Source organism: Rana temporaria, chromosome 2 (genome assembly GCF_905171775.1).
Source record: "Rana temporaria chromosome 2, aRanTem1.1, whole genome shotgun sequence".
NCBI lineage: Eukaryota > Metazoa > Chordata > Amphibia > Anura > Ranidae > Rana > Rana temporaria.
In genome coordinates, this window is record NC_053490.1 from 358,212,043 (window position 1) to 358,225,682 (window position 13,640).

General features: G+C 43.2%; 1 protein-coding gene across 1 annotated transcript in view; it reads right to left on the minus strand.

The window, feature by feature from the left end:
* Positions 1-13,063, minus strand: part of PROK1 (prokineticin 1) — a 246,478-nt gene extending 233,415 nt beyond the window's left edge. Inside the window, exons 1-2 of the mRNA XM_040339407.1 lie at positions 13,055-13,063; positions 11,964-12,089 (exon numbers count right to left, since the gene is read on the minus strand). Of these exons, the coding sequence (XP_040195341.1) occupies positions 11,964-12,089; positions 13,055-13,063 (135 nt within the window). The remainder of the gene's footprint in view (positions 1-11,963; positions 12,090-13,054) is intronic.
* Between the last annotated feature and the right edge of the window lie 577 nt (positions 13,064-13,640).

A 13,640-nucleotide genomic window follows, 5' to 3' on the forward strand; every position in this document is an offset into this window, starting at 1 on the left:
GGGGACCCTGAATACGACCGGCTCTACAAAATTCGGCCCCTCATAAAGCACTTCAACAAAAGTTTTGCAGCCTTGTATAATCCCCAGCAAGTTGTCTGTGTTGATGAGTCCCTAATTACATTTTCTGTCCACTTGTCTTTCATGCAGTACCTTTCCAGCAAGCGTGCCAGATACAGGGTCAAGCTCTATAAGTTCTGTGACAGGGCAACAGGCTATACATAGAGCTTTATGGTTTATGAGGGCAATGATAGTCAGGTAGAGCCGGAGGGCTACCCAGATTACATAGGGAGTGTTGGCAAGATTGTCTGGGACTAATTCTGAAAGGGGTACCACTTATACGTGGACAATTATTACACGAGTGTGCCAGTTTTTAGTCCATTGTTTGATCATGAGATTGGAGCATGTGGCACCATGTGACCTAATCGCCGGGGCTTTCCCCAGCGGCTTGTAGATTCCCGTCTTAGGCTGGGGGAGAGAGCCTGCTCAAGGTGTAATAATTTGCTCGCTGTGAAGTGGCGGGACAATAAGAATGTTTTCATTCTTACCACCCTTCACGCAGACACAATAGTACAAATTCGTACGGCGGCTGGTGTTGTGGAGAAACCCCTCTGTGTCCACCAATATAACAAAAATATGGGAGGGGTGAACCTCAACGACCAGTTGATGGTGCCGTATCATATTGCCCGTAAGGCGAGACGCTGGTACAAAAAAGTTTCTCTGTACTTAGTCCAATTGGCTTTACTGAATGCTCATGTCATATACAAAGCTTCAGGACGGACTGGATCCTTCCTTACATTCCAGGATGAGATCATCTTAGAACTCCTGTATCCAGGCGGTTCTACACCTCACCATTCCCAACCAAATGCAGTAAGCCGACTGCATGAGAGACCTTTTCCGTTTCTCTCCTCCTACCTTACGAGCCCCCCAAAAAAGATGTTGTGTCTGTAGCAAGCAGGGATATAGGCGTGACACCCGTTATTATTGTCCCGACTGTCCTGGCAATCCTGGTCTCTGCATTGGCATGTGTTTTTTACGCTACCACACACGAGTGAAGTTTTAGCGTAGGGTAAAGCATTTCGCAGGCTAGGCACACTTACACAGGGTCTCCCAAGATGCCATCACATTTTGAGAGACCCAAACCTGGAACCGAAAAGTTGAACAGTTACAGTTACAAAAAAAAGTGTTAAAAAAAAGTAAAAAATTAAAAACACAAAAAAATATATAAAAAAAAAAGTTGTTGTTGTTTTATTGTTCTCTCCCTCTCTATTCTCTCTCTATTGTTCTGCTCTTTTTTACTGTATTCTATTCTGCAATGTTTTTTTGTTGTTATGTTTTATCATGCTTGCTTTGCAGGTATGTAATTTACTTTACTGTTTTCAGGTACGCCATTCAGCTGTTGCGCGGATTTATTTAGCGTGACAGCAACAGCGTTTGCTCCCATGATAAATAAAGTCGTGACTCCAGTGCTGTAGGAGGTGATTTTACCACCACAGTTAAAAAAAGACCATATATGCAGAAGCATGGGGGCATTAGGGTCGGAGGAGCGATTTTTGCTCCTAATGCCGCGTACATACGGTCAAAATTCCGACGGAGGCTTGCCCGTGGAAAAGTCTGACTGTGTGTACGCGCCATAACTTTTTATGCTCTGTACATACAGTTGAAATTCCGACGGAGGCTTGCCTGTGGAAAGGTCCGACCGTGTGTACGCGCCATAACTTTTTTGTGGGAGGATGCTGTTGTAATATGTTGGCCGATTTATGTGGCATATTATATTATAAGTCCAAAATTGACCAGGCCAGATTTCAGTTGACATTTGGTACCCGTTAAAATAATTACATATTACACATATCAAAAGAGTCTTGTCGATTGTCAATATGCAAAGATCCAGGATAAGTCTATTTTACACATCAAACCTGTACTCGGGTCACATTTGGTATCTGCAATCTAATTACACATATCAAAAGGGGTTAGTGGCCAAACAAGATTTACTACACATATCAAATGGGACAGATAATGACTCTGATGTGCTCAGGCCACGTTTGTTATCTGTACTCTAATTACACATATCAGAGGAAGCTTGTTAGTATGCAAGAATGCAAATTAGGGCATGGCTGGGGTCATTATCTGTCACTCTGAGGCCCCGTACACACGACAGAGGAACTCGACGTGCTTGGCACGTCGAGTTCCTCGTCGAGTTTTGGGATGAAGCCGCCGAGGAGCTCGGCGGGCCGCCTTCTCCCATAGAACAACGCGGACAACGAGAAAATAGAGAACATGTTCTCTATTTTCTCGTCGAGTTCCTCTGCGGCTCCATCGAGCCAAAACTGTACAGACGACAGAGTTTCTCGGCAGAATCCGGGTTTTGACCGAGTTTCTCGGTGAATTCTGCCGAGAAACTCTGTCGTGTGTACGAGGCCTGAAAGACAGGATGTGGATCAAAGACGGCCAATCAAATTGCTCAGCCATTCAGTGGATAGGCAATATAATTCTGGAGGTCTGTCTTGTCACTCAGAATATTCTCTGTATATTCTCTGAATATGAAGGCACAGGTCTAGGAAAAGATGGGACTCTGAATTATATACTCTGTTCGATTTGTATCATCTGTGGACAGAAGTCTGATGGAGACCCAAGAGCTGTGTTGTGACTCCAATGTCTGTTTGTGACATAAGAGTCTGATATACAAGATTTAACAAGTTTGGAACCCCAGAATTATTCTCTGGAAACTGAAGAAAGAAAATATAATATAAAATATGTAGTGATATAATATATAGTGTCCAGTAGATAATTGATATTTAGGTATTAGTATGATGGCTATAATTTATGTTCCGCAGCAACACCCAAGTTCTCCAGAGAGTGCATTTTATTTGACTTCCAATACAGAACAAAGTCCAAAGTCCACCGACGATATAAATCCACAGAGTAATTCAAAGTCCCATTTGACTAGATCAATTATAGACCTGTGCCTTCATATTCATACAGAGTGAGGCCGCGTACACACGGTCGGACAAAACCGATGAGAATGGACCGAGGTTCAGTTTCATCGGTCCAAACCGACCGTGTGTACGGCCCATCGGTCTTTTGTCCTTCGGACCAAAATTTAAAAACATCGAACTGATGGACCGCTGACCGATCGGTCCAAACCGATGGTTAGTACACAAAAGCATCAGTTCAAAAACCGACGCATCGGTTCAAAAATCGACGCATGCTCAGACTAAATGAGGGGACGGGAGCACTCGTTCTTGTTAAAATCGTGTTTGTTTTTGACATGGCACATTCAACATTTTGAAATTTAGTGTCTCGTTTATTGCAGCGCATTTGTTTCCTTGTTCTATTGCTAGAATAAACACATTGTTTTGCTGATGCTATTTAGACAGAGTTCTCCCATACGTTTTTTTTTATCTTTTTTGCCTGTGATCTCATGTTTTTTTATGTTTGTTTGGCAAGCCAGATCTCCCAAAAAATTTTTTGGACTCCACATATCTTTTTTATTTTTTTTTGGCAAGTTATCACACCAATGTCCCCCCCCCCCTCAAGAAGTTTGTGTCCTTTGAAAATTATACATTGTATTTCAGAAATGTTTGATGGCTATTCACCAGAAAAATACAATAGACAAGTTTTAACGTAAATTAAATTTCCATTTATTCTGGCCAAAAAAATAACAAAAAAGAACGGCAACACTTGAGCAATTTCCAAAATACATGCAGACTTTGTGGAAACCATAGGCACATTCCACCATGATCAAGGACAAAAATAACATCAGAAGTCACAATGTGCTACACAAATGACAGAAATTAAAAGCAGCAGCAGATGTGGTACTACAACAACCTCAGTTTGTGGTCAAATCAGCTGGAAGGCAGGGATTCACTTTCTGGTCTTCCTTCCAGGCTGCCTTGCAGCGGAACTTCCACGGCCCTGTCCACGGCCCCTTGCAGGTGGTGATGATGTGGCAGCAGGAGGGAGATGAGGAGCAGTCACTCAGATCAGTGTCCCTTGTCAGCAGGTCCCTTCTTGCCCACCACATGACCTTATTGAACATATCTTTGGCGAGCTCTCTTTGTTCCTCCCCCAATGCCTGCAGGTCATTGGAGAGAGAAGCACTGTAGCTCTCCATTGGGTTCAGGGGGGCCCTCATGATCTCGGATGCCTCCCTGATGACCTGCAGGCTCTCCTCCTCCAGCGCCTCTTTTGACTAGGTCGGCGCATCTGGAGGGGAGGCACCTGGGAGATGGTGCTGAGCCTGGGGACCTGCTGACATCCACTTGGCCTGGCCTCCTCCTGGCTGCCACTCACCCCTTCCGCCTGGCTGACATCTTCGGGACCTGCCTGGTCTTTTCCTGTGTAGAAAAAAGGGACATGTTGTAATTTTTTGCACAATCACGCACCTTTTTATGCTCTTGACTGTTTTTTTGGTTTCTTATTTTAAATTGAACTGACTCTCATTCTGACCCCTGCAGTTGGCATCCCTGACCCAATTCTTTCTGCCCACGACTTTTGTTTGTGTTTCCAAGCTTTCCTTTTAGTTTTCAAATTCATCTCAATAAACCAACAATAATTTGCAGCCAAGAAATATTTTGTAAACTACTATACCTCACTGAAGCTCGGCAGATCTGCCTCCTCAATGTCAGCCAACTCCTGGTCGCACTCTGCAGGGGTGGGGGGAACCGTGGAAGTTCCGCTGGAAGGAAGCCTGGAAGGAAGGGTGGAAGGAAGACTGGAAATTGAATCCTGGCCCTCCATTTGATCCTCCAAAAAGCTGAGGTGCTTGTAGTACCACAGCTTGGGCTCCTCTACAGCACGTGCTGCTGCTCCTGACCTCTGTTTGTGTACTTTTTTGTAGGTCTTCCTGTATGTGTTCCTGATGTTGTTAATTTTATCCTTAATCATGGTGGCTGTCCGGAATCCAAGTCTGCATGTATCTTGCAAATTGCTCAAGTGTTGCCGTCCTGATATTGGCCTTGTGGTACGCTGGGTTTCTTGAATCCCAAAGGCAGGCTAGCTCTCGATATTTCTCAATACAATTCATGAGATTTAATCCCACATTAAATAGATCCATCCTTTACCAATGTTTTTCTAGAATAACAAAAATAAAAAGATTAACACTAGGCTCAGTTTTTACATTGTCAGAATATGCGCACAATCCTTTGAGCTTCAAACACACTGTCTCCTGCTGCTAAAAATGGTGCCCAGCTCTGCCCCATTGTTGTTGCAAATGAGGATTTTTCCTGCAGACCCTGTGTTTACATTTCACTAAATAAGTGGCATCAAAACATGCCAAAGTAATGCTAGCATTCATCAAGGCACTATTCATGTGTAGATAGATATCATGTCCCTCAGCATTGATAAGATGATACACTGCCTAATTACCTTTGTCCGACAATCGCAATCGTTGCCTGATCTGATACACCATAAAATAAAGAGGTATTGCATCACATATATATTTGGAGATGTCTCCAAGCAGATGGAGAGCAAAATTGGGGGGCCCCAAGATCAATAATAGCGCAAGGATGCAATCAACATATAAACCCCCCATCCCATGACTCAAGTCTATATGCCTCTGCTGGGCCCATTTTCAAATTTACCTTTGTTTCTGACATTCCTCACTTCTACCTCACTACTAACGTCATCACATCGTTCTCCTTATATACCCCGGGCATGCGTGAAATGCCACCCTCTTCGCCCGCCCATGACGGACCCTTTCCTCTTTTCCACACCCATAATCTTTGTGAAACGAGAATATGGTGGCGTCACAGGAGCGTGGTTTCCCCTGTCCCAACGATGAAAGGCCGGAGGCAGGAACGTCACGATCCAGGCCCAGGCGCGACAAACATGTCCCTAGAAGAGATGGTGGACATACTGCGGAGGAAAGATTATGATGGAGATTATGGCCCATACAACACCCCTAATCAGAGGAAAGCCAAAATAATGGATAAAGTGGCGAGGCGACTTTCTGCCATATTTGGGGTCACGAGGTCCAAGGAGCAGCTCCGAAAAAGATGGTCGGACTTGAAATTGCGTGAGCCAGAGCAGTATAGGAGGATCAAGAGAATTATTGAGAAAAGTAGGTAATTTTAATGTGTTTGTTTACATTGGCTTTTTGATTTGTGGATATGTTTTCTCCATCAGCCTCTTTGGCCTGGTTGTACTTTTGAACATGTCAATTTTAGTTGTATAATTTGCCAAAGTGTAGTATTTTCCAGTTTGTAGTAAACATCGTTCAATCACATCGTTCCTCACAAACCCGATGTTTTCCGGTGTTCCAGGCAAACAACATCTGGACATGCCTATTTGGCGTAAAGCAACGTTTATAAACATTGTTGACAAGAGGATGTGTTTTCCACCTTACTAGAATGTGAAATGCAAACATAATTCATTCACACAGTGATAATAAGCAGCTGTTTTCACATCTGGACTCAAGAGCACCTGTGTGTCCCCCATAATTAACATTTTTCGTAGGGTCTCCAACAAAGATTGTTTTTGGGGGTGCATACATGTGTGTCACTTTACCTTAAAGCGGCAGGATCCCAGCTTGTGAGAAGTCAGAAAAACAAAGGTGATGTTTTTAGGGTTGAGCCCAAACAGAGAATTATACCCCTTTCCTCTTTCCTCTTCCTGGGCTTCCCCAGTGACGTAGCAGAGGGTACGTCAGAGGGGGCGGGGTCACGTGACGGGTGGCCCTGCCTCCTCTATATAAGTAATGTCACAGCTTCAGCCACTCATTCGCTAGGCTGTGTCCAGCGGTGAGAGGCGGTCGGGGATGCTGCTGCGCTGGATGGATGGATCTTCTCATCGCTGGAGCGGAGATCACCCGACGCAGGATCTTCTCATCGCTGGAGATCACCCGCAGCCGTCGCAGGATCAGGACAACACAGGAAGCCGGGAACGAGTGGGTTATCACCGCTGGAGGTTTTTTTTTTTTAATAAAGGACTTTATTCTATGGTGTCAGTGTGTTTTTTTACAATACTTTACACTTCCTTCGTGAAATGGTAGGGGTACAGTGTACCCCATTACCATTTCACACAGGGGGGGTCAGGATCTGGGGGTCCCCTTTGTTAAAGGGGTCTTCCAGATTCTGATAAACCTCCCGCCCGCATACCCCCACAACCACTGGGCAAGGGTTGTGGGGATGAGACCCTTGTCCCCATCAACATGGGGACATCCTCCCCATGTTGAGGGCATGTGGCCTGGTGCGGTTCAGGAGAGGGGGGGCGCACTCTGTCCCCCCTCTTTTCTGCGGCTGGCCAGGTCAACGTGCTCGGATAATGGGTCTGGTTATGGATATTTAGGGGGAACCGCACGTCATTTTTTTTTTAAATTGACGGCGGGGTTCCCCTGAATATCCATACCAGACCTGAAGGGTCTGGTTATGGATATTTAGGGGGAACCGCACGTAATTTTTTTTTTAAATTGACGGCGGGGTTCCCCTTAATATCCATACCAGACCTAAAGGGTCTGGTTATTGAATTTGCGGGGACCTCCGCATTTTTTTTTCTAAAAGTCTGTGTCCCATTGACTACAATGGGGTTCGGAGTTCAGGTTCGGGTTCCCGAACCCAAACTTTTTTTTTTTAAGTTCGGGTTCGGACCCGAACCCGAACATCCAGGTGTCCGCTCAACTCTAATGTTAGGTGATTTATGCCCTTTATGGATTAAAAACGGACTCTGCGACAACTATGTAATTTTCCATGGGAGTTTTGCCATGAATCCCCCTCCGGCATGCCACAGTCCAGGTGTTAGTCCCCTTGAAACAACTTTTCCATCACTATTGTGGCCAGAAAGAGTCCCTGTGGGTTTTAAAATTCGCTTGCCCATTGAAGTCTATGGCTGTTCACCCGGTTCGCCCGTTCGCGAACATTTGCGGAAGTTCGCGTTCGTCGTCCGCGAACCGAAAATTTTAGGTTCGCGACATCACTAATCACAACGTTTCGATTTCTCAATTAAAGCTCCCCCAATGGTAACTGCATGTAATTTTAAATTTACTGTCTCAGTTTCTGGTTTTGTAACTTCTGACAAACTTTATGGCCATTATCAATTGCACTCTGTAACTGCACAATTTCCTCAACTTTATCATTCAAAGAACTTTCCATTGTTAAACAGCAAGACACAAAGCCCTGCGCAATACAACCTTTTCTTTAACTTTCTGAAATTGTGCTATCAAAAACACTTTTCTCGAAAAATTCCTTCAGCATAGTCCATGTCTGCTTACATTTTTCTGGAATTTCATAAGGACCGCCATGACGCTTAATACATTTTAATACCCATCTGTTAACTTTATCAGAACTGACACTAGCTTCACACTGACTAAGCATTTTAACTATATTATTAATAATTAAAAAAAGGAAATATTTTACTCACCACATTTGAGGCTCTACCTTGCCAGTTCCGGTCTTCTGGTACACGACAGTCTTTTCTTTCCACAGTTTCCAGTCTCCAGAGAATAATTCTGGGGTTCCAAACTTGTTTAATCATCAAATCATCACAGAGTGGGACTGTGGATCTGAGATGTAAAAATGCCACGTCCCGATAAGATTGTATGGAAAAATGGATATACACATATGTATAAGAAAACACGTGTGCATAGGATAGATGATGGACTTTTTAGGCATAAATAGAATTAAAAATGGATATTTATTAAATACATAAAATACAAAATTGATAAAATACAAAATGGATAACCGAGTGCCACAATGATGGGTGGAAGATACAAACACATTAACCGGTTGCCGACCGCCGCATGTATATGTACGTCCACAGAATGGCACATACAGGCATATGGGCGTACATGTACGTCCCCGCCTTTCCGTGGGTCGGGGGACCGATCGGGAACCCCCCCCGTAACATGCGGCGGTCGGAAACCCGCGGGGAGCGATCCGGGACGAGGGCGCGGCTATTCGTTTCTAGCTGCCCCCTCGCGATCGCTCCCCAGAGCTGAAGAACGGGGAGAGCCATATGTAAACACGGCTTCCCCGTCCTTCACTGTGGTGGCTGCATCGATCGAGTCATCCCTTTTATAGGGAGACTCGTTCGATGACGTCAGACCTACAGCCACACCCCCCCTACAGTTGTAAACACACACTAGGTGAAGCCTAACTCCTTCAGCGCCCCCTGTGGTTAACTCTCAAACTGCAACTGTCATTTTCACAATAAAGAATGCAATTTAAATGCATTTTTTGCTGTGAAGATGACAATGGTCCCAAAAATGTGTAAAAAATTTCCGAAGTGTCCGCCATAATGTCGCAGTCACAAAAAAAAACGCTGATCGCTGCCATTAGTAGTAAAAAAAATAAAAAACTAAAAATGCAATAAAAATATCCCCTATTTTGTAAACGCTATAAATTTTGCGCAAACCAATCGATAAACGCTTTTTGCGATTTTTTTTTTTTACCAAAAATATGTAGAAGAATACGTATCCGCCTAAACTGAGGAAATGTTTTTTTATATATGTTTTTGGGGGATATTTATTAAAGCAAAAAGTAAAAAATATAGATTTTTTTTCAAAATTGTCGCTCTATTTTTGTTTATAGCGCAAAAAATAAAAACCGCAGAGGTGATCAAATACCACCAAAAGAAAGCTCTATTTGTGGGGAAAAAAGGACGCCAATTTTGTTTGGAAGCCACGTCGCACGACCACGCAATTGTCTGTTAAAGCGACGCAGTGCCGAATCGCAAAACCTAGCTTGGGCATTTAGCTGCCTAAAGGTCCGGGGCTTAACCAGTTAATGTAACAAACCACCTATAGTTTGAATTAATACTTGTACAAGAATCGCCAAAAAAGAATAGGAGATTAACAACCACTAAATGGATAATTTGAAGACCAGTAGGATTCTCAAAAAGGTGGGATGTTAGCGGTGTTTAGCCCAACATGTTTTGCGTTGTATGGACGCTTCTTCGGGAGCTTAGCAGTAGTTTATTAAGAAAAATACAATCTTGGAGGCTGTCACCACGGGCAGAGGTCATGTCAACTCTCAATCAGGCTTATGAATTCCCGTTTGGAGAGGGGCATCTTGGAACATTTGTGAATTTGATCTGCTGATGCCCTCTGGGCTTTCTGATCAACTGATCTTCACTAGTGATTTGCGGCTGTCGTTGAACCTGGTCACCCGATTTTAGAGCTGGTAGCCACTGAGCACTGCCTGTGTCGGGTTGTCTGTTTTGGCCTGGTTTATCCTGTTAAACATAGTTTTGGGTTCACCTGGAGTACTTAAGGGGATTTCCATTCTTTCACTCCTGGCAACTGTCGTGTTATCCGTCCTGACCATCCCATAGAACCTCTGCCCATGCTTTCCTTGTCTATGTATTTTTCTTAATAAACTACTGCTAAGCTCCCGAAGAAGCATCCATACAACGCGAAACATGTTGGGCTAAACAACGCTAACATCCCACCTTTTTGAGAATCCTACTGGTCTTCAAATTATCCATTGAGTGGTTGTTAATCTCCCATTCTTTTTTGTCGATTCTTGTACAAGTATTAATTCAAACTATAGGTGGTTTGTTACATTAATGTGTTTGTATCTTCCGGCCATAATTGTGGCACTCTGTTATCCATTTTGTATTTTATCAATTTTTTATTTTATGTATTTAATAAATATCCATTTTTAATTATATTTACGCCTAAAAAGTCCATCTATCCTATGCACACGTGTTTTCTTATACAAAAAATGGATATACACATATGTATATCAGACTCTCTTATGTCACAACCAGACATTAGAGTCACAGCACAGCTCTTGGGTCTCCATCAGACTTCTGTCCACCTCACAGGATTGTTGTCACCACGACATCTGTTACTAAGTCCTGAAAATGCTCTTCTGGTCGCTTGAACGGCACCAATGTAGTGAAGTCATGTATAGTGTAGTCCGGTTAGATGATTGATATTTAGGTATTAGTATGATGGCTGTAAATTATGTTCTGCAACAATACCCGAGTTCTCCAGAGAGTGCATTTTATTTGACTTCTAATACAGAACAAAGTCCAAAGTCCACAGACGATACAAATCGAACAGAGTATATAATTCAGAGTCCCATCTTTTCCTAGACCTGTGCCTTCATATTCAGAGAATATACAGAGAATATTCTAAGACAAGACTTATATTGCCTATCCACTGAATGGCTGAGCAATTTGATTGGCCGTCTTTGATCTACATCCTGTCTTTCAGAGTGACAGATAATGAACTCCAGCCATGCCCTAATTTGCATTCTTGCATACTAACAAGCTTCCTCTGATATGTGTTATTAGATTACAGATAACAAAGGTGGCCTGAGCACATCAGAGTCATTATCTGTCCCATTTGATGTGTAGTAAATCTTGTTTGGCCACTAACCCCTTTTGATATGTGTAATTAGATTACAGATACCAAATGTGACCTGAGTACAGGTTTGATGTGTAAAATAGACTTATCCTGGATCTTTGCATATTGACAAGCCTCATTTGATATGTGTAATATGTAATTATTTTAACGGGTATCAAATGTCAACTGAAATCTGGCCTGGTCAATTTTGGACTTATAATATAATATCCCACATAAATCGGTCAACATATTACAACAGATGTCCCCATGCTTCGGCATCTACCGTATTTTCCGGCGTATAAGACGACTCATTGACTTCAATGTTAAAAAAAAAGTGTCTAAAAGACTAATATTTTAAAAAGTATAAATAGTAGAACATTTTAAAAGTTGAATGGTCTCAATAGCTGAAAGTATGCAGAAGTTACGCAGAGCTAAAAACCGTACAGAATAAAATTAAAATTAAGAATAAAAAACGAATAACAATACTGGGAATGCTATATATAGCATTCACAGTATTCCCAGTAATAATAAAAAACGAATATCAATACTGGGAATGCTATTTAGTATTCCCACTAAAAAAACAAATAACAATACTGGGAATGCTATTGAGCATTTCCACTAACTAGTAACCCAAACCTACTCCAAATCTGTTATTGTTTTAGAAGATTAAAATAAATACCTTATGGGTAAATGGATGACATTCTTCTCCTTCTTGCCCCATTGGAGTGCACATCCTAAGGCCACGTAACCACAGACTTATTGCACAACATGTTCCAACCCCACATTGCAGGTCTCTCTCACAAGCCTAATTGAAAAGATATAAATTTGTATTTACTCTTTCAGTATTTGCAGTATTTTTACTTTCTCAGACAATTCAGATCAATGCTGACAAATTTGCTAGATATACAGTATGGGCTTCAAGTGTGAACACTCATGCCCTGTACACACGATCGGTTTGTCTGATGAAAACGGACCGATGGACACTTTTCATCGGACAAACCGATCGTGTGTGGGCCCCATCGTTTTATTCCCATTGGTGAAAAAAAATAGAACCTGTTTTAAATTTTGCTTATGGTTAAAAAACCGATAGGAAAAAAAACATTGTCTGTGGGGAAATCCATTGGTCAAAAATCCACGCATGCTCAGAATCAAGTCAACGCATGCTCGGAAGCATTGAACTTAATTTTTCTCAGCACGTCGTAGTGTTTTACGTCACCGCGTTGGACACGATTGGATTTTTTGCATACACACCGATGGTGTGTATGCAAGACTGATGAAAGCCAGCCTTATCGGATATCTGATGAAAAAATCCATCGGTCCGTTTTCATCAGACGAACCGATCGTGTGTACAGGGCATTAGGGTGGCCATACACACTACAACCAAACTGTACACTGTCATTTAAATGAACCAAATCCAGTGGCGGCTGGCGCAAACGAACTGAAAAATTCTCAAACAAAAACATCAATTGCAGCCACTGTGCCCATCATATGCAACCAACTATGCCCATAATATGCAGTCACCTGTGCCCATCATATGTAGCCACCTGTGCCCATCATATGCATACTCTGTGCCCATCATATTCAGCCAACTGTGCCCATAATATGCAACCAACAATGCCCATAATATGCAGCCACCTGTGCCCATCATATGCAGCCACCTGTGCCCATCATGCAGCCACATGTGTCCATCATATGCAGACTCTGTTCCCATCATATGCAGCCAACTATGCCCATTATATGCAACCTATGTTCCCATCATATGCAGCCAACTATGCCCATTATATGCAGTCTTTGTGCCCATAATATCCAGCCACTGTGCCCCCTGCCCGCCCGCTGTCTGCCTGGCACTTACCCCATCATAGTGGTGGGTCAGGCAGCGGGACAGATGGCTAGCTGTGGGACGGTAGCACGACGATGGCTCCTGTGTGTCCTGACTCCTCTGTGCGTGTCTACTTCCTGTATTCCTTGGCACCAATGGAAGCGTCTGTGTCTTTTAGACAATCAGGTGCCCAGTATTACATCTGGGCCTCCTGACTGGCTGAGAGGCGGTTCTGTGTTAGCAAAGCAAATATTCATTTGCTTTTGATAACACACCTGGGTGCACTGCGTGAGCACTGGATTCTGCTCGCAGGTCACCTATTTTGACGCCTATTACAGCCTGGAAAGAGGCCGGACGCGGAAAAGGGGGTGCCTACAACAGCCGTGGATAGATTCATGCAATGCATGAATCTATCCATAGAGCACAGAGGGGTGGCTGGAGAGAGGGGGTGGTGCCAGTGCACCCCTAAAGGACGCACTGCAACTGACCAAGACTATGTACTGTACTATGAAGAGTAACTTATGCAATCCAACAATT